General features: G+C 37.7%; 2 protein-coding genes and 1 long non-coding RNA gene across 3 annotated transcripts; 2 read left to right on the forward strand and 1 right to left on the reverse strand.

Annotated features, from left to right (window-relative positions):
* Positions 1–10,117: 10,117 nt before the first annotated feature.
* LOC136264921 (F-box only protein 6-like) lies at positions 10,118–10,600 on the forward strand. The gene has a single exon (XM_066059687.1). The coding sequence runs from the start codon at positions 10,118–10,120 to the stop codon at positions 10,598–10,600; it is 483 nt and encodes a 160-aa protein (XP_065915759.1).
* A 6,251-nt stretch (positions 10,601–16,851) lies between these two features.
* Positions 16,852–19,366, reverse strand: LOC136263718 (uncharacterized). The gene is made up of 2 exons (XR_010704759.1): positions 19,142–19,366; positions 16,852–17,101 (listed from the first exon to the last, which is right to left on the reverse strand). It is a non-coding gene; the product is annotated as an uncharacterized lncRNA (long non-coding RNA).
* A 2,437-nt stretch (positions 19,367–21,803) lies between these two features.
* Positions 21,804–24,048, forward strand: LOC136265003 (uncharacterized). Its single transcript, XM_066059765.1, has 8 exons — positions 21,804–21,890; positions 21,972–22,039; positions 22,763–22,849; positions 22,909–22,937; positions 22,980–23,049; positions 23,302–23,348; positions 23,834–23,986; positions 24,037–24,048. The coding sequence occupies exons 1-7, from the start codon at positions 21,870–21,872 to the stop codon at positions 23,854–23,856; spliced, it is 345 nt and encodes a 114-aa protein (XP_065915837.1). The 5' UTR covers positions 21,804–21,869; the 3' UTR covers positions 23,857–23,986; positions 24,037–24,048.
* Positions 24,049–26,148: the final 2,100 nt, after the last annotated feature.

Consider the following 26,148-nt stretch of genomic DNA (forward strand, 5'->3'; position numbering starts at 1 on the left):
CCACTGTAAATGGATGTCAACATCTGCATTCTATGGCTACAAACATGAATTGGTAAATCCAGTGGTAATCCACTCTGAAACTTCTCGTCAAGAATTTGATAAACACACAACTATTTGTTCTTGTCCAAGACAGCTAGAAATAAACTGTACCACTGATGTTTTAGGAGCAGTTTATCCAGGTCAAACACTACAAATTGACTTTTGTATACCGTGTAGTGATGGTGGTGCTACATTGTATATAGAGACACATAACACACTTTTACCATCATCGGCATGTAAAATAGCACACCAGTCTGAGCTTGTTATTTTTCTTGATTCTTCATCCAAATCTGTTAGTTTGACTATTGTGTCAGAAGCTCTTAAAACATGCGAGCTGTTTTTAACAGTATCACCATATCTTCATCAGGTATATGAAACATTTTATGTTGAACTTCTGCCTTGCCCACTTGGATTTATACTGCAAAATGGCATATGTGATTGTGATCCAGTTCTCCTCAATAATCGTCATGTCCACATCGATACATGCAATATTGATAAATCTACCATCAGACGTCCAGAAAATGTATGGATCATTCCAGAACACATTAACAACTCTCAATATTTATTATGTGCTGATTGTCCAATGGATTATTGTCTGCCACATTCATCAAATCTTAATCTACAAAGCCCAGATTTACAGTGTCAGTTTAACAGGACTGGTATCTTGTGTTCACAGTGTCAACATTCACTTAGTATGGTATTTGGATCATCAAGGTGTATACACTGTACTAATGTACATATTCTGATCACCACAATAATTCTGACAGTCGGAATTCTGTTAGTTTTAACACTTTACCTTTTCAACCTCACAGTGACAACTGGAACTATCAATGGGATGATGTTTTATGCTAATGTTGTTAGCATTAATGGTTCTGTATTTTTAGCAAATCACAATGTGTTTAAACCTCTTCAAATTTTCATTTCATTTCTCAATTTGGATTTGGGTATTGAGATGTGCTTCTACAATGGCATGGATGGCTATATTAAAATACTGTTGCAGTTATTCTTTCCTTTTTATCTCATCATTGTTGCGATTTTCATTATATTGGTAAGTCACTATTCCACTAGAATACTTCGATGGACATATGCTAGGTCTCTTCCTGTTCTGGCTACATTGTTTTTGCTATCATACACAAGTATTCTAAGAGTTGTATTAACTGTTTTGTTCTCTTATTCTACTATAACTCATCTACCAAATGGTGATCAGCAGTTAGTGTGGTCTATCGACGCCAGTGTTCCACTGTTTGAGCTAAAATTTGCCATACTTTTCATCACATGTCTGGTGCTATTCATATTACTTGTACCTTTTACCATTATTTTATTGTTCAGTAGATTCCTATCACAATTCAGAATAATTAACCGTTTTAAGCCATTATTGGATGCATTTCAAGGCTCGTACAAAGACAAATACCACTATTGGATAGGGCTAACAATGATAATCAGGAGTACGCTTTTCAGTTTGTATGCATTCCAGGTAAAAATGAGGTTAATATTGTCAACCACACTTCTTATGTGCTTCGCATTAAGTTCTGGTTACTTTCATCCCAACAAAAACAAGCTTGTGAATTTTCAAGATACTTTAACATTATTAAACATCACCATAATGCATGCAATGTCATACCAGAGTGACAGTAGGTTATTTTCTATTGTCTCCAATATAATGATTGCTTGCACTTTTGCTCACTTTTGCTTGATACTTTTCTACCATATTGGTACTTACACCTGTCATTGTGATCTTATCGGTTTAGTAACAATTGGAAAGCAAAAGATGATGAGAGCAAAACAAGTAGAAAATTCCAGCAGCACTATTGAACTAAATATCCCTGAACGTCTTTACAATTACAGTCAATACCAAGATGGGCTAGTTAGTGATGACTTTAAATAACTACATTAATTGGTACCTATATATGTACATGTATGTGCAGTAGCCATTTTTCCATTGAGTTTTTGGTTCTTGCGGAATATTTAATCTAATCAAAAACAGCCAAGCTGTAAAAAAAGGAGTGCGGCTCTTGAAAAGGCTATGGTGAAAAAAGATGTGAAATCCAAGGTGGCGGCCAAGAAATGGCTGTGATGGTAGGTTAATGGTAAAAATTTTAATAACAACAATTCAGGTGAATTTGGTGCTAGAGAGTTCAGCTGCAAACAAATCATCCTGTAGAGAGTTCAGCTACGAAAAGATCACACTGTAGAGAGTTCAGCTAGAAGAAGTCACCTTTTAGAGAGTTCAGCTACAAAGCAACCACCATGTAGAGAGTTCAGCTGCAAACACATCACCCTGTAGAGAATTCAGCTACAAACAAATCGTCCTGTAGAGAGACCAGCTAGAAACAAGTCACCCTGTAGACAGATCAGCTAGAAGAAGTTACCTTGTAGAGAGTTCAGCTGCAAACAAATCACCCTGTAGAGAATTCAACTACAAACAGATAACCCAACTCTCTACAGAGTGATTGATTTTTTTGCAGCTGAACTCTCTACATGGTGGTTGCTTTGTAGCTGAACTCTCTAAAAGGTGACTTCTTCTAGCTGAACTCTCTACAGGGTGATCTTTTCATAGCTGAACTCTCTACAGGATGATTCCTTTGTAGCTAAACTCTCTACAGGGTGATTTGTTTGTAGCTGAACTCCCTACAAGGTAACTTCTTCTAGCTGATCTATCTACAGGGCGATTTGTTTGTAGCTGAGTTCTCTACAGGGTGTTTGTTTGCAGCTGAACTCTCTACATGGTAGTTTCTTTGTAGCTGAACTCTCTACAATGTGACTCTTCTAGCTGAACTCCCTACAAGGTAACTTCTTCTAGCTTGATCTATCTACAGGGCGATTTGTTTGTAGCTGAGTTCTCTACAGGGTGTTTGTTTGCAGCTGAACTCTCTACATGGTTATTTCTTTGTAGCTGAACTCTCTACAATGTGACTCTTCTAGCTGAACTCTCTACAGGTGATTTGTATGCAGCTGAACTCTCTACATGGTGGTTTCTTTGTAGCTGAACTCTCTACAAGGTAACTTCTTCTAGCTGATCTTTCTACAGGGTGATTTGTTTGTAGCTGAATTCTCTACAGGGTGATTTATTTGCAGCTGAACTCTCTACAAGGTGACTTCTTCCAGCTGAACTCTCTACAGAGTGATTGATTTTTTTGCAGCTGAACTCTCTACATGGTGGTTTCTTTGTAACTGAACTCTCTACAGGGTGATTTGTTTGTAGCTGAACTCTCTACAGGGTGATCTGTTCGTAGCTGAACTCCCTACAAGGTAACTTATTCTAGCTGATCTTTCTACAGGGTGATTTGTTCGTAGCTGAGTTCTCTACAGGGTGATTTGTTTGCAGCTGAACTCTCTACATGGTAGTTTCTTTGTAGCTGAACTCTCTACAATGTGACTTCTTCTAGCTGAACTCTCTACAGGATGACTTGTTTCTAGCTGATCTCTCTACAGGGTGACTTGTTTCTAGCTGAACTCTCTACAGGGGATTTGTTTGCAGCTGAACTCTCTACATGGTGGTTTCTTTATAGCTGAACTCTCTACAAGGTGACTTCTTCTAGCTGATCTCTCTGCAGGGTGATTTGTTTGTAGCTGAACTCTCTACAGGTGATTTGTTTGTAACTGAATTCCCTACAGGGTGACTTGTTTCTAGCTGATCTCTGTACAGGGTGACTTGTTCCTAGCTGAACTCTCTACAGGTTATTTGTTTGCAGCTGAACTCTCTTACATGGTGGTTTCTCTGTAGCTGAACTCTCTACAAGGTGACTTCTTCTAGCTGATCTCTCTACAAGATGACTTGTTTCTAACTGAACTCTCTACAGTGTGATCTGTTCATAGCGGAACTTTCTACTGGGTGATTTGTTTGCAGCTGAACTCTTTGCATGATTGTTTCTTTGTAACTGAACTCTCTACAAGGTAACTTCTTCTAGCTAATCTCTCTACAGGGCAATTTGTTTGAGCTGAACTCTCTACATGATGGTTTCTTTGTAGCTGAACTCTCTATTAGGTACCTTCTTCTGGCTGATCTGACTACAGGGTGACTTGTTTGTAGCTGAATTCCCTACAGAATAACTTGCAATGTAATATAATTGAGTAAATTATAAATGCAGCTAAATGCTTTATTAGGGTGACTGTTCTATTAGAGTATCTCGATCTCGCATTTGCTATACACGTAGTTGCGTTTCGAATCATAACTCAGTGGTTTGTAATCCGATCCTTCTGTACTACTGCAAGGACTGTCTATGATGATTATTCCAGCTACATACTAATTTTCAGCTCATTGCTCTAAGCGGTTTGCCTGATAGACACGAAAACTAATAGTATTTTTATTCATAAAAATCTATCGCGTAATTTTGACACAGGTCGGGTTTTGTGTCATATCTCCGTGGTCTTTATCCCGATTCCTTTCAAACCACAAAAAGGCACTCCTACGATGGTTGCTCCATCTACATAGCAATTTTCAACTGATTCCTCAAAGGAGTTTACCCTGTAGGCGTGACAGACCTTCGATCTTATTTTACGCAAATAATCGGTAATAACTCCGTAAATGTTCATCGGATTCCTACCAAAGTTGGTACAGAGATCCGCCTTAATGAGCCCTTTAAGTGTGCCAAATATCATCCCGATCCGAGCACGCGTTCGTGTTTTATGGCGGATTTTGAGAAGTGTGCGAAATGAAGAAGAAGTAGAAGAAGAAAAAAACGAAGAAATTAAAACGAAAGTTTGTTCGCTCGTATCTCGGAAATGGCTGGAGCGATTTTCTTCAAATTTGGTGTGTAGACTCCCCTTGCTGGCCGGCACCTCTCTAGCAAATGTGGTTCCAATCGGATAAGGGATCACAGAGCTACATAGGTATGAAAATTGCGTTTTCTTTCTTCCTGTTAATATACTCACGGGTGGCACGCCGGCTTCTTGGGCCGCACGACACACTACCGTGTGTCTTGATTCAATTTATTTTGCTACTACTTTACCTACAGAAAAGAGCTAGAACATAATTTACTGAAACTACCAACTTAGAAAATAATTTCATGTTATGCATAACCATCCTATAGGGTATAAATATTGTGCATACATAGTTCATTTGATATATTGATATGTACATACATGTACGAGAAGTAAAGCACATGACACATATATAGCTATCCAGCATAAATGCTGTTATTTTGAAGTCAAAAATTATTGACATTACGTATGTATATGTATGTATACACTACATGGTACTGCTTGCCTCACCAATGAGACTTAATTGTAATGTGTAATGGCCATAATCCAATATATTTTTGTCACAAACTACAATTGGATTATAGAGATCAATTTATGCATCTGCAGCTACATGTATACAGTTTGTATTAGTGTGTGTTTGTGTGCATGTTAGTTCCTGAAATACACAAGCTATACTGGGGAATTGATTGAAGATGCCAGCAGCTACTAGCTTTATCTACAACAACAATATAATATAACACATATGGAGCGGCTATAGCCACAGAATAGCCTTGTCATTAGTTGCTATGTGATAGGCAGGTGTGTTAGTTCACATGATATTGTGCATGCACACTACAATTAAATACACTCTATACAAGCACACACACGCTAGTGATGTGTGATATGTGATATATATCGAAATATCGTGATAAATTTTTTTATATCGTGATATGATATAGAATCTTTATATCGTGATATAAGCCGAAGTATAGATTTAGTTATAATTAGAGAAAACTGTACCCAAAATGTCATTGTACACTGTAATTTTTTTGATAAAAGAGCTTGTAATGTTGTATGGTAGTGATGTACCATGTTGTATTGTACTTCTAGTACATTAGTGCTACAAGTGTCATTGGTGTAAGTACACAAGCTGAGTGATGAGTTGTATATCGTGATATATATCGTATCGTATAATTGTGTGTAATAATCGTGATATGAAAATATCCTATATCGCACACCACTAACACACACACACACACACACACACACACACACACACACACACACACACACACACACACATATGCACACACTTGTTTGCTCTGTTGCTGCTGTTGAATGGTTAAGCAAGCCATTTAAATGGCAATTAGAATAACTTCATATTCTACATGTATATGTATTGCTAGGCCTCCTTTATACTCTTGAACCTCTTGTAGCAAGTTACATATTGTACAGCTTCCTTCTGTAAGTGGACTGGTTTACTTCACTCAACAACATATTTAATAATGTCTCTTAATTTTTATTCTCTTCTGAAATGTCTCAAACAGCTGGTTGGACAATTGATCTCAGGTTGTGGCAGTTCAGCAGTTTGTCCACTAAAGGTTCCATCAGCTATTCTTCTACGTAATGCTCTCCATCTCTACATGTCACAGCATCATCATACCATTTATTTTCATCAACACCAATGTCTTGTGTTATCACATTCTTCCATCTTCTCTTTGGACACCTTGTGGACAAGGTTGTTTTAGCCATCCAAAAAAATACTTGCTTGGGAATTCTGAGATCAGGCATGCATGCAACATGCGCAGGCCATTCTAGTCTTCTCCCCTTGATCATATCATCGATTAAATCTTTATTCCCCCATTTCCTTTTAATTACAACTGATGTAATTCTCTCACTCCATTGTTGTCTATTCTAATCCCTAAAATTACTGCTATGCACCTATATGGTGAAAAGTATTCACACACATGCACACACAATACACACACATGCATGCACGCACGCACACACAAATGCACACACTCACATTCACACACTCCCTTTCTCCTTCCCTTTCTCCTTCTTCGGCCTTCTACTTGCCTGGTGAAAAGTCTCGACTCGTGATGGAGACTATACCTACTGTACCTGATCAGCAAGTGTGAACAACCCATTTACATTCAACTGTTGCAAGACTGTTCTATTTAGATCAGATGGGTGAAGATGGATGGACACAAACAGGCTTCTTCTGTGCCTACTAAAAGAAATGCACATAAGTCTGTTGTGTTTTTTCTGTCATATGGTGTAGAAAACAATGGAGAGTATGGGCTCCTGATATGCATGTATGTGCCAGTGCAGGGACGTATCATGATATGTACCAATAGTGCATGAAGGGAGCATATTACTAGTTACATTTGGTATTATGCATTGGTCAGTTTCTGATGTCATCATGAAGAGGTATTTTTCTTGGCTTGTCAGCTTGGTTGTGAGCAAAAGTTATGAATGCAAGTTAGATGTAATTCAAATGAGATTGATAACCGAAACTTTAACACTGAAATTTAAACAACTATTAATACAGACCAGATTAGCAAAAAGGGGTCTTCCACACACATCCAATTCTATGAAGTTGGAAGACCATAATCTAGTGATAAAGAAGCACATTAATCTGAAATTTACTCCATACGCTAAGCTACGTATGTTGGTGCTCACTACTGACTAAATTCAAGTCAATAGCCTTTTTCAATCTGAAGTTATGAGTCATCAAAGCTGGTAAATTGGATGTGGGTGGAAGACCCCTTTTCGCAAATCCGGTCACTATAATAATAGCTAGAGTGCATACTGTACCAGGCCATGCTAACTGTTTGTCTTTGCATGCATGAGCATGCAGGTATGCTCTTTAAACATTTTGTAGAGCTTTTCTTCCATTTTTAGATACCGTATAAAATTGTTTTCTCAGCAATATAACTATTGAGACAAAATTTATGAATCATAGAATGGTGATATACTGTGCATTGAGTACAAGCTAATGATGTGTATCATTGTGATTGTGTTAGACTTACATGAGCAAGCAGTAATAATAAATTATATAGATCTATAATCCTAAGGAGAATTTGTAGTCCCATTTGGTCATTCGATCACGAATGAAGTCAGCAGCTCCGTAATATATAAGGTATAGAACATGTATGGATTTTAGTTGTAGGACTCTAGGCTGTTGTACACGATACTCTATGATCTTTGAAAGCTAGTGCATGGGATAACCTATACTCCCTCTGAAGTAAAAGTGAAAGATCTTCAGCCTCGTATGCCCTTAAGACAATGCCTAGATGTATTGCACATTGTAGGCCACTATTTCTTGAGTTCATGTTTCTCATCTGATTTTTTTTACAAAGTAATTCAATGGTGTGCTCATTATTTAACATTGGCAATCTAAATTTAGTATTCAATCAACTATATAACCTTGTTATTTATTTTATTTTTTATTTATTAATGCTTTACAGCACAAGTGCTGAAGGTCTGTAGGACACCTGGTCCTACAGCCTGCTCAAAGACTTTAGCTACTTAGACTTTGGCTACTTAGACTTTAGCTACTTAAGGTGTGTTTGAAAAGTTGGAGAAAGGAGAAAAAAATCCATGACTGGACCTTGGTAGCCTCGAACCTGCAGCCATCCGATTTATGCTCTAATCACATAGTGATTTAATTTGCCATACATTAGTCCCAATAGTAGGAGTGCAATTAATCCCAAATCGCGTGGCCTTGTTTCTGTAATTGCACTGTAAAGTAGCCAATAAAATAGCGGAATAACAGAAGCCTTTTAAGTGCAACAAGAAAGTGATATAATGAATAGCCAATCAAATAAGCTGACAATAGAAGCCTTTTCAGTGCAACATATGTAGTCATTTTGAGTAGCCAATCAGAATTGCTGATACGTGAAGCCTTTTAAGTGCAACAACAAATGATGTAATACAAAGAAGGATGATGCAATCACCTGGTAGAAGTTAATGGCCACATAGAACTGGATAGATGTGTACTACAAAACACGAAGGGTGGTCACTATGTGATTAGTAGGCAATCACACGCATTTTCGTGCAATTATGGAATAATTGTACTCGTAACAGCCAAAATTGCACTCGGCTTCGCCTCGTGCAATTTTGACTGTTACTCGTACAATTATTCCCTAATTGCACTCAAATGTGTGTGATTACCTATACAAATTATTGCAATTGAGGAGCTCCGATGTTTGTTTAAGCTATATGATGTTGACCTAACTAGCTTGTACCAGCTAATAATGGCAAAATATTGAGTAGTCAATGTGGTCACTAATTAGTGAATTGTCTCAACTCAAGTGTACTGCCAGAATGATGTTTAAATCTTTTCAGAAAGAAGCCCTTTGAATTACTTAGCCTCCTGATTTAGGGGGGTGCATGGGGGCACCCTCTCCAATTTTACTATGTGTAGCTACGTATAAAGGTAGTAGAAGCTACAGTACAGTTGCAGTTGCATCTAAAACATACATGGGCAATGAAAACATGGAAATGGTGAGAATAGAAGAGCTAATCTCTTCTAGGAATCAACAAAAGGGGATCAAATTTATATTTTAGGAGTAAAACTGCTAAAAAGCTGCTAAACATCTAATAGAACAGCCAACCACTCTAATAGAACATCCATCATCAAAATTACTATAACCAACTTCTAGATCCCTTGAACTTCAACTTTGAACTCAAACCATACTATTGTTGAATTTCCTCCATCCCACACCATTTCACAGGAAAAGCCATAGTGTTGGAGCTGGCATGAGTGCCACACTATGGAAATTTCTCAGCCACCCTGCAGGTTTAGACTGCTCTTAAGCTGTGTACTGAGATCTTGTACGTCATCACTTAGGGACACCTATGGGACTAAAATTATGACCTCAATAGCGAGTAGCCTATTAGTCTAATTACGTTACAGCTAGGGGAAAATCCCTAGCATTTAATATTGAAAATGACGTTTTCTTCTTTGGTCTCTTATTTCAAAGCTTCAAATGAGTAGTTTATAACCAGTACATATGTGATTGATGCTATATTCTCTGCTTGTGCAGAATCATCTTCGAAAAAGACGACGAAGGGTTCGATCTTGGGGGATTCGACGGATGATCCAGTCACGTACTTTCCAAGTGAGGTAGTCTTCCGCATCTTCAGTTTAGTCCCAGAGTACGACCTTCTTCGCTTGTTTGCAAGAGGTGGAGAAGCGTCGTTACCGATCCTTACTTATGGCAATCGAAAATCGCTCTAACCAGTAAAATTAGCTCACAACTTTTTGAATTGGGTGCTGAGTTAAAATTGGACTGGGCAAAGCTTAATCTGAAAGTGATCAATAAGAACTTGTTGAACTGTTTTGATAAGAAGGGACAACTTAGTTTGTCTCCATGGCAAATAATCAAGAATGGTGGCGATTGTTGGTGTGTGGAAGACATGGCAATTAAAGATGACAAAACACAACTTATCAGTCAAGGAAAATGGTGGCAGCAAAAGCAACTATGCTACTTCCTATGGCCTATGTACCAGAAGGCAAATAGTTGATTTGGTGGCAGCAGGCTTACACCCAGAAATCCTTGACAAGTTACAACCTACCATTGAAGCTTCTGAGTGGTATGCTGCCAGGTGGGACTGTGGCTCCACCTACTGGGTACGTGTTACACTTCTTGATGCTAAAAAGAAGAAGATTGTTGAAGACGCTTTTGAAGATACTACTCCACAGTGGGCTGGTGGGGAGAAAGGATGGTGTAAGTACTCCTACTCTTTTAGCAGTTATGGACCTGGTGTACGCTATGTAGAGTTTTGGGATCAAGGAAAGGACACTCAATTCTGGGCTGGACATTATGGCAGTAAAATGGCTGGGGCTGTTATTAAAGTTTCATTTAATTAATTTGACTGGGGCTTTGTACTGCTTTCTTAATTTTTGTATTTGGTATTATAATTCTAATGTGAAGAATCAAAATATTATTTATCTGTACAGATGTATTAAATGTTTTAGCCACAGTATGACTTCATCTGTCATTAGCCATGATTGTGTAGATTTACAAGCACTGCTACTACAATCCATCTATGGATTGTAGTAGTATAGCGCTATACAATAGGCATGCATGTATGGTGCTCATGCACATTAGTTGTAGTGTATTATAGTTGTAATAACTTGTGCACAAGAGGTCAGACAGATCACTGTTCTTTGGGATTTTTGGGTGGTGTTGGGCCCCTGCCTGAACCATTGTTAAAAGCATGGGCCAGCTGCCCATTGCAAAACCATCATCCACTGAAGTAGGAGCTCATAAGCATACAAGGCCAAAAGGAGATTATTCACAATATACTGTAGCTAGCTATGTTCCTTTGCGGTATAAAGAGCAGTAATTGCCTGGAATGTGCCTGTAATGTTAGCAGGTGCTAGCAGTTTAACCAGTTGTATGGACGGTGTTAATATATACTGACTGGGTAGTTAATTCTGATTTCGATAAACTTCTGTCACTTGTCCCCTACAGCAGAGAGCTTTCAAATTGGTTGCTGAGTTAATTGTTACAATATTGTAAAAGCTGTAATTTCACACTCTTCAAGTTTACAAATGGCACACGAAGAGTTTGACTTGATTATGGCTTCCCTTTAAAAACCTGTGTCATAAGATGTAACAAATCACTGAGCAGTAGTGAATATGCCTTATACTGTTTCTGACAGAATCATAGAGGACAAACAGAACCTTTTCTTGGTGGCCTTATAAATAATGCTAGCAAAACATTAATTTGTGTCAGCTGATTAATCAGGAGGCATTACTGGTGTATTTGTACAGAAAAAAGAGGATGGGGCTGGAGAAGTGGCAAGTAGAAACTCAGAGGATTCAGACAAACAATTGGGTCAGAGGCAACTCACTGTGATAATTAACATGTACACTGTATAACGAAATTCACAATCAAGTAAACTGTGCCATGTAATGGCACCAAAGTAGCCACAATACTTTTAAGCTTGACAACTTATTACCATAGGATTTACATGCCTACATGATTATAGTTTCATTACTTTATAGCTAATGATGGTTTAATCAGCTATTATAATAGTATGTTCGCGTTGAGCTGAATCCTCAAAAACATTTAATAGCTGATGGATGCAATTACACATGATCTTGAAATTTGGCTCATTTGTAGTACTACTTGACCCGCTAAAAATATTTCAAAATCTTTTTGTTCAAATGTTTGACATAATATTACAAAATTTTCACAACACATTTCCTATGGGGAAGCCTTATAAATACAGTGTCCACTTGTAATGGAGCCGAACCATACGTGTCTGTTGTTGACACCTTTGCTGTTACCACTAATCATCTGGTTGGCTGAAAAGTTAACTCTGTTGAGAAAAAATCTACTTTTAATTTTTAGTTGTTTTTCAGGATTCAGCTCAACTTGTACATACTATAGTGAAGAGCTCCTATATATATACATAAGTGAGGAAAGTGTCTTACTTATACAATGTACAGCGTGTATAGTAGATAATATTATATTGCTTACTTATAACATGGCTTCCTGTACATAGGTACACTCAACTACAAGTAGGACACTCTCTTCTGTCTGTTAGGAGTTCTCAGTGCCAGCTCCTTCTACCTCTTTTTGCCATGCTATTACATAAATTTATATAAATGCTGCAATTTTTATGTGAATGGTCTGTATTACAAGTAATCAAAAGAGCTCAACAAGTTCTTAAGTTGCAACTGCCATTACATAATTTAGGCAACAAGTGTGTGTTGTATGTGTACACTTATATACATAACAGGGGAGGATCCAGACTTTTGGAAAGGGAGGGGGGTCAAAATGAAATGACACAACAGGGAAGACACACCTTAGTGTGCTGCATGCAGTCTAGAGGGGTCTGAGGGCATGCCCCCCTCCCCTAGGAAATTTTTGAAAATTAAACCCTCTGAGATAGAATTTGAGAGTGATTTCGGCATGGATTCATCACAATTTTTTATTCAACTGTTGTATTACAGATGACTGCTCTATTAGGGTATCTTGATCTTGATATTTATGGTAAGCTCTTGACTAACAAAGTTGCTATTGTCCAACTAAATAATATGCCATGCAGGAAATTTTTGAACATCAGATTTGAAATTGAATGTGTGGCTAATTTCAGCAGTTTACTAGAATAACTATCACTGAATATTTACCTGACACAGTGCTCTATATTTGATGACTATAGAGTATCTCAATTTTGATGTTTACAATTGTTGATGAGCCAGGGTTTCCAGCTACCCTCCTGCTGAACTATACTGTACAGCAGTTCTGCACAGTATACTATACACTTATGTGCACTCAAATACAATGGTAGTAGCTAGCTAGACAGGATCTTTGAATGCACTCAATGCAACTCCCTTGAAAATCTGAACATTGAAATGTTTATACATTTAACAGATTTTGGTGTGTAACTATATTGCTATTTAGACAACAATCGAAGGAAAGTTACTGTTCATGTGTTAAAGAAATTTTGCTTGAATATACATTGTCATTCATAATACACACAACTGAGCTGTATACTTTTATGTAACACTCAAATATATTTAATTGTGGGTTTTAATTAGCATGCAGCTGTAGGCTGGCCATTGGGAGTCTTGGGAATACAGCATTTATATGATAGAGACTGGTGGTAGCAAGAGTTCATAACATAATTTAGGGTGGTAGCTATTTATACAGCTAAAAGTCACAAATAGAAAGATAAACATCACTGGATGAGAATACAACATAATTGACATGTCTGCCAAAAATGTTTGGAAGAGCCCCCTTTGACTCCCCTAAATCCAACACTGATACATAATTATGCACACTACACAACATACATATTACACTATACACAAACTATACACACTTAACTCCTCTTCTCCTTCTTTGACTGCCTGTTGAACAGTTTCCTTAGCTCCTTATGGAGGCTATACCCACCTGACCAAAGGTGTTGAGCAACCCAACTGTTACAAGACTGTCTATTTAGGCCAGGTGAGTGAACCTCTAGGAGGGCAGAATCGTATACACACAATATGGGCTGATCTAGGGGGGGGGGGGGGGGGGGGGGGGTGAATGGGGTGGCACCATTGCATGGTCTTGCAGCTACTCGTGGGGATATGCAATGTTTTACTGAAATGATTCTATAACTTAACACTAATCACACTAGCTTTTGTTATTATGTTTAGCTATAGTCACAAATTATTTTATCAATGTGATCCCTGCATTACCAATCAGATTCCAATGAGGATTTCTTGAAGGAATATGGTCTGAGTCAATTTTTCATTATTATTTTGGTATAGCTAATTGCCAGCAAATCACCCGCCAAATGGGACTGTACAAAAGCTATTGAATGACACAAAAATTAAAGTAGGTTATTTATTAGAAAGTTATGAAAAAGTATAATATAAATACAGCGATGTTTATTCCTGTGTGGTATGTGATCAGTAATGATAGTTATAATAGTTATTCAATGGAGCAAACCTAAACTATCATTTCCTACATATTACATACAACAGAGGAATGTGTTATGGAATGTGAAATGTGTTATGGAATGTGGAATGTGTTATGTGTTACCCTGTACTGGGACTGATTACAAAATGCAAATGATAGGTGCACAAGAGGTCTCACTCTTAATTGACTCTTAATGATATTGGCTCAAGGCAACAACTATATACCATAGTCACAACACATATAGTCTCCATTTTGTCTCAATAAAATGTTCTCCACCTTTAGGTCTCTGTGAGTATTTGGCCTAGTTCTATTATGAAGTCTGGTCACAGCCAAACAGATGTCACAGAATATCTTCAGCACTTCTTGCTCATTAAATCCTTGTTGAATACGTTGGTTCTTGATATCCAATAGTTGCCCACCCTTGATCAGCTCCATCATAGGCTTCACTGACATCAACAATGAGTTGGTTGATCACTGAGCCAATGTATTGCACCGAATGAGGATGACGTAACATGGTTTTCATCACTGCTATATCTCTTGTTTGCACAACAAGTTAGCCTGGTTGTTCACAGCTAGTCTCTTAAGCTACCACTAACATCTTGTACTTGAAAAACAAAGGTAAACCCTCCCTCAGCAATAGTCTTCTCCAGGACTGCCCTGTATATAAGTCCTGCCCAGATAGTCAGTCGCCATCCTCAAGCAGTAAAAAACCGTGTGCTTTGCTTGCACCATGACTGTACGTAATAGTTAGATGATAGCACTGTCAACTCTTTTCCCAATTTAAATACTTCTGCTAGCTACTCTCAACTTGAAATATGCACCCCCCCCTTAGTTTATTTCTGGATCAGTGCCTGACAATTTTTCTATATAATGTTCACCAATAAAGCTGTTGGCTATCTGCTTTACACGTACTGCCACAGTGTGGAGATTATAAGTTCCTGATGTAACTAAGGTGTTGAACAATGTGACATGCCAGTAGCTGGTGTCTGGTCAATCATGTTATCATTATCAATAGTGCAAAGAGAGAGCATACTATACTACTAAGAATTTGTTTTGTTCTTTCTTTTTTTGTCAGCTGAATTTGTTATATATACATTGGTTGGTTATTTCATCATGGAGAGGTGCATGCCTTCACCTTGGTTGTATATATGATGATTTAGTTTGGTATGCTTTATGCCAAGAGAGGACATGCACGGTCAAGGAGGCAGACCACCTGTGCAGTAAACTTTTCACAACAGAAATGTATGCACGATGATCACATGTATGTATTTATATGGTTTCCTATATACTTGCACATAATTCAACAGCACTAATACAAGTTGTGTTGTATATATATGTATATATATACGTATGTATATATATAGGGTAATAGCCATAATATGTATGAGGATATTTTATAGTTATAACACGCTTACGAGGAATATGACTAAAATATACGCACGATTCACGAGAGCGCGCAGCGCTCGAGTGAGAATATTTAGTCATATTCCGAGTAATCGTGTTATAACTGTTATATTCTACACCCTAGTAGATGAAAACGATTATAGATAGTGAGTTATAGTGAAACAGCACCTCCTGGAGATGGAAATCAATAGAAATTCTTGATGGATCAGACTTTTAACGGTGCCACGCCCACATAGTCGCGATTAGTGAGTTATCCACGAAGGAGACAAGAGTTCGCCGAAACTTGTTCCAGTTCCTGAGGTGAATAATTGTTGGTTGATTTAGGCGCTTGTTATTAGAGACTTGTTTACCGTTTAGATAAGGATTTCGCGGAATGTGTGAAGTTACACCATATATGGTAAGCGTAGCCACAAAGCGTGGTATCAAGACTCACGGTAGTGAGTCGCGAGGCCAAGAAGCACAAAGCGCGCGCCCACAAAATAATAATAATAAACACGCGACCACTACTGTGAGTCATTTACATGAGGGATCGATTACGCAATCTTTTAAAACCCGCATGGCGAAATCTCAGCCTTACTAAAAGATTCCGCCTAAAACCAAGGGCATGTAACCTTTGTATAATGAGTAACTACTACACGAAAAGTCAGGCGAATTGTTGGAGTAGTTCGTTCCATCGCCCACCCATTAAATAAATTATTTATTCAAATGTGCATCGTTCTTTTTTTCGTTTTCTTTGTCATCGCATCCCATTGGAGCGATTTTCTTTCAACCATGAAGTCGTATTGTAAAAAGGCTGCGGCTATCAGGGGCTTTTTACACAATGTATCTGCACATTTAATTTCACTAAGAGTTGTTTGTTGGTTTATGAGATCGCTTTTGTGCTCTTTGAAGATTCAAACTTGCCTCCATGACGTCGAGATGTGAGGCGCCCGCCTCAATTCCCAAACCCAAACAGTGTGGAAGTGGTTAGCCATAGCGAGCTGGCTGATTTCATTGTGCTGTCAACTCTTGGTTTAATTGTGAGTCCAGTCACTGATTTGTTTTAAATTCGCCACGGTATGCCTCCACTGACTCGTTATAGCGTGACTCCGGCCCATGCAGGGCTGTACATAGCTATAGCCAGCTGTTTCATACCCGCTGTAGTGATATAGTTGAAGTAACTTACTGCTACATTACCCGTGCACGTCTTTAATCCCGCCCCAGCCCTTCAGTGCCTGCGAAACTTCAGTGTTCACTTAAAAAGCCAGCATCAGCGCATCACCTTTCAGTAACCCACAATTATAGACCGAAACTCTTTAATGATAGCATGAATATACTGTAATAGTAAACATTTACATTATGATGATCCCATAAAATTTAAAAAATGACTACAATAGCACAAGAAGCCAGATACACTAGCGTTTGGCTATGAAGTACCACCAAGAGTTCATAATATAGTAGTGGGGTCTTGGTAGCTACCACATATTAATTTTTCTTCACCATTTGCGTGATTTGTCCATTGACCATAAACTCACCCGCCAACAGTCACAGCATCAGTATCCACCCTGCATATACAGAAAGGGATACAGTATGGTAAGGCACAGCAACTAAAACCATGTAATCATATAGTCAGACTAACATGTCAACAAACACTTAATTCCACTATTATGATTATTGTGAAAGTGAGCATCCCACATAGCCATTCCCAAGATGTATTCAGCATACTGCAGCAGTTGATGACCAATTTTGGAATAAGACTTGTTTTGTGGTTCTCACCTACATTGTTGACATAACAATTTTGGTTGCTAGGAGACATATAAACTAGGAGGGACTAATGGTTATAGCATAATGGTCAACAAGTTACACAACAGCAAAGGAAATTTTAATTAAACTAGCAGTGATTGGATAGTTGATAGATAAAAGTAGAAGACAATTTGTAGTATTTCCAGTCCTGATTGTTTGAGAATAAGCACATTAGCTGCTATAAGCATGAAAAAAGCAAGACAGACTAAATTTTAACATGTAAACTCATTATGCACCTACCAATGTGTTCCCCCCTTGGATGTAATGCCTGTAAGTGGGGCTTTACAAGGCGAATTGACATGAAACTGCTGCTTCACTATGGGGCATTTGACAATCATTCATTAAACACCCCAGTATTTTTTCTACGCTATATCAAATCCCCCACATTGCAACTGGAGCCAATGGTGGGGATTTGACACAATAGGTTTGTCCTACCATGGGGCATTTAACATTCGGTTGTGCCCACTATAGCCCTATATATGCCCGAGGGGGAGGGGGGGTTAGTAGGGCAATACATTGATATGTGCATTATATATAATATGGTGCATCTACTGGGGTAAGTAGATTAAGCCTGTACCTTGCGGGCCTAAGCATGTTCCTCTCCTGCTTTAAAAAATAATCTTTTATTGCCTGCCCCTAACTGGAGTTTGCCTGACACCTTCAACATGACAAAAAGCTGTCTAAAATGGTTAATTTAGCTTTGACCATTGGCAAACTACAACACTCAACAATTATATCAGAGTATACATAACTCTATATATCTGCCCAGTTACTATATAGTAGGGTCCATGGTTGTCTTAGATCTGCTTATATTATTATCACATCAATCAATCGATGTATAGTAATTACGGCCTATTGTATGTACGCATTGAGCTGAGCCCTAAAAAATATTAACTCATTTGTAGTATTGACTTACCCGCTAATCATTCAAATGCCTGACACATTATTTATAGCCAAATTTTTCACCATACATTATAGGAAGCCATAAAAGCATATAGCCTATTAACCTTTCCTGAACTGTTGGTGGAAGCACTTGTTTGCTCTTGATATCTTTGTTGTCATCACCAACCATCTTGGTTGGTTGAAATGTTGAGAAAATATCCTCTTTCATTTTTAGCTGTTTTCTCAGGGTTCAGCTCAACTTGTTCGCGGTCTGACCCACGCAGCTAGAACAAGCCAGCTACAAGGCTCTGGCAAGGGGGTGTCATGTCGGCTCACGCTGTAGGTAGATCTGCAACCGTGGTCAAAGTCTTGACCAATTTTCACCTTGACCTTTGACTTGCAGCATTTATCATTGTGACTTGAGCGTTTCTTGTTGAACTTTTGACCTCCACTTATTTCTCTATTTTCCTATACGCACCTGCACTTGTAACCTAGTATGATACTTTCTTAGTGCGTGCTACCAGCAGCTGGGAGAGAAAAATCATTATAATTACGGCAAAATGCCTGTTGGAGCTTTAAAACATCTTCTTGGAGATCCTTACTTCTTGTGAGTTACGTATAATTCCGTAAACTTGATAGTAGCTACGTATAGTTTTCGATTGTGGGTTTCAAATCTTCCGTATCGTCTTGACCCACTGTAAGAGCTATTTTGTGGCCTTGACCGTTGACTTAGAGTTTGACTGCGGTCGCAGATCGACCTACAGCAAGAGCCTGAGTGACACCCCCTTGCTCTGGCCTACATGCACAAGCATAGTATATAATCCCAGGAAGCTCAGTACTATTGCATGGGAGATTCCTGTCTAAAAATACGACGGTAGTTATTTAGCCATTTACAATGACTTAACTATCCACGAACTTACCCGGAAATTTGCTGGGAGAATAGTGTGATGCATTCAGTGCGGTCAGGTTTCATGTCCATTCCGAGGCATACATTCAGCAACAACTCGCAGCTGATTCGGCTCCACTTGTCACGCACAGATTTCGAATACACTAGTTATATCACCAACCCACTGCTTCAGCAAGAACAGTTAAGACTGTAGCCTCGACTTTGCCGGTTCTTATCTTACGTGAAACATCACGCGAGATATCACGTGAGTCCTTGTGGGAATCTGAACATAATTTTCAGTTTGAATGAATTTTCTCTGAGCAAATCACTTTTAGTAGTGCTTCTAAACACTGAACTTGCAGTGGCGGATCTAGAGGGGTTTCTGGGGTTTCGACAGAAACCCACTGACAATTTGTCATAGCAAACAATTATATACCACTGTATTTCAGTAGCATGCATGCAGTTGCACTTAACTGACGCCATTTATAGCTATTAAACCCTCAGCAACACTTCACTTTTTATCTCTCACTGCATTAAAAACGATCGAGATACTCTAATAGAGCAGTCATGTAACTACTCTAATAGAGCAATCAAAGCTACAGCTTGTAGTCACCATCTTTGCCCTATAGTTAGCTATATAGCATTTATTTAAAGCATTGGATTTATTGCAATTGGTAACTAAAAATAGCTTAAAATCCAATTTCAGAACTTCTAAAGTCTCAAAATTTTCCGTAGAAATGCTTTATTCAGCTACACCAACTTTCAGAAACCCCCTTTTAAAAATCCTAGATCCACCACTGACTTGGAAGCTTTTGCTACTAATTTAGCTAGCTAATCTGTTGCTAAAGCTGTTATTATGCATGCATGCATGCAGTGTCTCCTATAGTACTAAGCGACCACAGGAGTCATACCAACAGTGTGACCTTCACACTTCTGGATTTACAGTGTATGTAATATAATACCTAGCTGTATGTTCTCTAGTCAACAAAAAGTAGTGATATCCTGTGCCAAAAACAGCCCAGCTGTAAAAAAAGGCAAGGCCAAGAATGCACAAGTACATGTTCATGGAGTAACCAAAAGACATGATATCAAAATCTGGCCAAGAAAGCATTTACAGTATAGGCACTTTTGTGCATTCATTTTCTATATGTTTCACATTATCACATACAGATAGCTGTACATGTGTGCTTACAATATAAACAATACTTCTGAGATGATAAAAGATATTACACTGCATTGTTACCAAAATTAATTTAACTAAAAATTTACAATTGGTTTCTACTTGGCCATCTTTTTGCACTGTATATTAAAATAAAAAGATGGCCAAGTAGAAACCAATTGTAAATTTTTAGTTAAATTAATTTTGGTAACAATGCAGTGTAATCATCTTTTATCATCTCAGTAGTATTGTTTATATTGCAAGCACACATGTACAGCTAGCTGGATGTGATAATGTGAAGCATATAGAAAACGAATACACAAAAGTGCCTATACTGTAAATGCTTTCTTGGCCAGATTTTGATATCATGTCTTTTGGTTACTCCATGAACATGTACTTGTGCATTCTTGGCCTCGCCTTTTTTTACAGCTGGGCTGTTTTTGGCACAGGTATCAGTTATATACTACAGTTTGCCGTGGTATATCAGTTATATACCACAGCACGGCGCTTTTGATCTCAACCACAGGTGTGGTATATAAGGATATATGAAACTTTTCACACATTTATAGTTACATTCTTGCCATAAAGGACTTCACACATACCTAATATGTCAGGTTATACAGTTACTATAGTTACGAGAATACTTTCAGCTAGAACTTTATACATTAAAAGTACATGCAACTTTAAATGGACAGGATATGTTTTGAGAAACTAATTCTGTATATAAAAAGAACTTTGAAAGTGAGGTGGTATGTATGTTAACCAGCCAACAAAGTGACTTCATAGTGACATGAAAGAGTGTCATTTTTATTGTAACTTGGCCACAGTGACTCCCACATTTACAGTCAAAGCATTCCTACAGTAAACACATCTTACATAAGGATTCATTCATTCCTTATACAGTTTAGTGTATATATTCAACTTGCTTATACTTGACAGTTTTATCTACTAAAGACAAGTATAGTTACTGACTAGCTACAGGGTATGTATGGAGGTAATTCAGTGCAGAGGCAACTTAGATCAACAAGCCTGGTCATTCCACGGGATGCATCTCCTAAGGAAAATAGAATTCATAAGCGACAAAAAATCATTGATGAACTGGATATGATAAAATTTAGAGTAGATCAAGTAAATACAGATACTGAGATATATGTTTGCATATACAGTAAAACTTAAGAAAGTGTCTTTATTTCTTTACATAATTGAGAGTTATGAAAAAGACTGAATTATATTTTCTGGTATGTTAATAACAAATTCACTTGTGTGAAAAATGTACCATGTTTTCTGCTCACAGTCATCGTCAGATTTGGATGTGTTAATTCCAACACTGGTAAGAATTTGCAACTATGTGTATGTGTGTAGTTTCATGGTAGCATGATTTGTTGTTCCAAAGACATTACAAAGCCTCTTAAAGTAGCATGAAGTAATTGGTGTCAGGAGAGAAAGGGTATAATGCTCACACATGTGGTTGGTAAATGCATTTATGAGTGTTTCTGTGTGTAGGAATTATCTGCAGTAAGAGATGTAAGTATATGCATGCATTTTAGCTATGTGACATTTTTACTCATTTTGCAAATTTTTTTTTTAGTTTTTCAGGAAATTCATGGAAAAATTTCTTGATGAAGTATGTATGTTTGACATGTACAAATTGTAGTCTACTCTTATATACTGAGCTTGTGCGTGTCTGTAATGTAACACTTTTTAGACTGAAGATGAAGATTTTGAGTACAGCCCCGATGACGATTTTCAAATTCCTGATATAAATGAGTTTGTGTAAGATCATGCATGTACGTATATAGATGTTAGCTGCTAAAAACAATATTAGCAATAATCAGGCACCTGTTTATATATTAAGTCAAGAGAGTGTTGGCTTCAAGGTACCAGTATATATGTTTCAATGTAAAATGCCTATCAAGATACCCATGTGTAGAGTAATAACTTTATCAAGATTATACTGTAAAGTATACATTGGATTCTCACTTATTTGAATGCCTCAATTATCTGATGACAAAAATGACTATTCAATTAGAGTAATTGTTTGTTAGTGTGCTTTCTATTAGAGTAATATTAAACAGAGTTTCATAAGCAGTTCAGTTATCTGAACACTTTTGTCTAACTTTAAAAACAGCCAGATCGTAACTGAGGATCTACTGTACTAGCTATTATCATCAATGATTGTACAGTACACTTGTGAGAATGGTATCCAACTGGTTGTGTGGCAGTGATACTTTTTTCTGCAAATCTTAGCAATTTGCTTTGAAATGATTGCCACTACATGATACAGTGATCAGGAGCCCAAAGGAGCAATCATCATCAGCACATTACTGAATTCCAACTGTCCCCAGAATAATGCAGAATTCTTTATAGGAATTTTCAGTGGTTGTAACACCTAAATATGCACTTATTTTGCTAGATATAAATCTCTTCAGTGTTGTGAAGTTTAATTGATGTGACCAGTATATATTGAGCATTAATAGGTGATTGCGTATTCCACAGATCTGCAATTCAGGATGCCTTCCAAATGGTGCACCAACTAAGACATATCAATGCTCAACTGGTTGGAAAGATGTCTGATTTACTCAAGTATGAATCACACACTTACATTAATTGTCAAGGCATACTGTGTGCATTCCTTACTTCAGAAAAAGAGATGTACAACAGCATGAAAAGGGTAAATGACTATATAAGGCAATGATTATCATGTGTGTAACAGAAGAAGTTGGAAAACAACATAAAGATCAAATCCTGTCCAAGTATACACAGGAGGCCATCAAAAGTGGCAGGTAATATCAAGATCATGACACTAGATCAAGATCATACTATATAGCAGTGGCGATTCTAGACCTGTGGGGCTAAGTGGGGCACAGCATGACTATTGTTGTATGGCTGCAATATAAAGTAAAATTTCAAGGGGGTCTGGGGGTGCAACTCCCAGAAGCTACAGAATTTTTGCAAATTGAAGGCTTGAAAACAGCCTAGAATCGCCTATGCAGTATATAGTTGCAAAAGACTCATAATTATGTTTGCGTATATAGGTTAGAAAAGACTACTAAAGGTCTGAATGAGGCAAGTGTTTGTTTTGGTTAGTTGGTATTGTTTGATTAGATGTACACATTACACTGGACAGGAACTTAAACATTTGAGAAGTCACAATTCGTATTTGGTGCAAACAAATGAAACAGGCATATCAAAGCTAAATGAAATTGAAATTTCAAATGTGGAACTTGAAGAGGTTACCTACGTACTTTTTTACGGTTCTGTTAGACCTTTGTGCATATTTAAATATCAGACCATTAAGAAGTTGAGAATAGAAATAAAGTTACTAAGAAACCCAGCCTTGAAGGTTTCAGCTGGCTCTCAGGTACACACACACACACACACACACACACACACACACACACACACACACACATACACACACACACACACACACACACACACACACACACACACACACACACACACACACACACACATTATATTATAGTATGTACATGAAGTTTTCTGTAATATATAGTATTTTGTAGTTATTCACGATCATGCTCATTTTTTCTATTGCATGATTAGCAAAACCGCTACCAGACAAGTGAAATCCGAAGTAGTCAACAAGAGGAAACCACTAGCCTGCACTTGCGAACTACTCAAACATTTACACGTCGACAAAGTGTAATTTCTTCCAACAATACAACTGATCAACAAGCAGTTGAAATGGGAGGACATGTTAGTAATTATGTAAACCTGTGAAGACATTTGTGTGTGTTTTAATATAGGTATCATCTGGGATTGTTTCTAAGAAACAAATGGTAAGATATTCTGAATACTGGCTATCCAATGCATATTATAATATACAGTCAGCAAAACATACATCTAGACTACTTGAGCAACAGCTTAACAATATGGAAGAGCTACTCATGCAAGGACAGAAAAAGATAGACATTGCTAATAAGGAAATGGCAGATCTTGCAAACATGACTGATGAGACACTGAAACATAAGGTATACTGATACTACAATATAGGTAATTTTTTATTAATACAATCAAATAGCCTAAGTGAATATTAAACATTGTACTTATATCCAATTATCCATTTAAAAAGGTTACTAGTCATTTTAATGCATACAGGTTTGTGTGCTATAGTGATCAATATAACTGTAGTTTAGACATTTTTCAATTGCAAGTGTTTTACTTTGCACTTAAAGCAGTTGATCTTTTAAAGCATCTTGTGCTTGTGTTTAAGCTCTCAAATGTGAATGCAATGCATACACAAAACCAATATGTCTAACCTGAAATGCTGTAACTTTTCTTTACACTATATAGTACAGAGAACAATATAACTGTTTAGTTGAAGCAGTGGATGTGATATTAATACTATTGGGAGTAGAAGGTATACATACATATTGTAAAGTTACAGGACTAAAGTGTGATGAATTTTGCGAATTGAAGGAGATTTGCAAACGTTTCTTTGTCAAGTAATGTAATTGTTGCATACTGCATAAAATTAGCTGCAAAGTAATTTAAATTTGCCAAATTTTTCATCTGCTGAAGCTTCTTGACATGTATGCTGATCCACCAAACCTTAGTCTCACACATGCACACACACACACACACACACCACACCACACCACACCACACCACACCACACCACACCACAACACACCACACCACACCACACCACACACACTACACTACACTACACACACACCACTACACACACACACACCACACACACACACGCACACACACCACACACACACACACACACACACACACACACACACACACACACACACACACACACACACACACACACACACACACACACACACACACACTACACTACACACACACATGCCGCAAACACATACACGTGCACACTTACACACATGTATGCTTGCATGCAATTATATTAGTGTTTATACATCTAAAGGATCAGAGAAACTGATGAAAGCTCTAGACAATGCTGATCCAAGTAATATCATGGGTTTTAGTGATAAGGTTCGCTACTAGATATAAGCGTTATTGTGTAGCTGTTATAAAAGGGTCACATGATAAAAACTCTTAATAAAAATCCCATAGCAAAGAAACTGTTTCCGCCACTAGGTTTCTTCTGCTAAACTTGTGTAATGTTTTGTAATGGAATCGATGTTATCAGTGCACCCTTATGTGCATCACAAATTAATCATAGTACTGTATAGTAGGGACCATAAAGGTGTGGGCGTGGCCCATGAAAAACATTGCCCAAAAACCAGCCTAACTTTTCCCAGACGACGATGAGGCAGTATTGGTTACGTAAAACTAAGCCCAAACAAGCCTTCAGATTGACCCGAAATACTTTCAACAAGTTGCTACGGAGTTAAAAACAGAATTTTCTAGTGACTGACTGACTGACTGACTGACTTTAGTAACTGATGCCTTCAGACAAGCATAACTCGATAATGGCTAAGGCTACGGACTTGGGCGCCACGAGTGCTATAATTTGCATATAGCACTGCTGCACTAACTGCAGCGAGTGCATTATAACTTATAATGCACTGACCGCAGCGCAATATATTTATATTGCACTGGCTGCAGTTTTGTGCTACATTGCACAAGTGCCAGCGGCTAAGGCCACTATGACACCTCACCTAATAGGTGGCAAGACGCTACACTGTTTACTAGAATTCTTATATAGCCTAACATTTGAAATTCGATTGTGGGACCATACACGTCACTACTATGTTATACATGCAATCTAAAAGCAGCCAATGGCGATCAAAGAGGCAAGCACGGCAGGTAAAACTCTGTTTACATATATAAAAATGTAGTTACATACCTTACTAGTTTGATTGAAGCTTCCATCTTAACAAATCTCTTTTAAAATAATATTGTTCTAATTGTTATTC

This window comes from Dysidea avara, chromosome 8 (assembly GCF_963678975.1).
Source record: "Dysidea avara chromosome 8, odDysAvar1.4, whole genome shotgun sequence".
Taxonomy (NCBI): Eukaryota; Metazoa; Porifera; class Demospongiae; order Dictyoceratida; family Dysideidae; genus Dysidea; species Dysidea avara.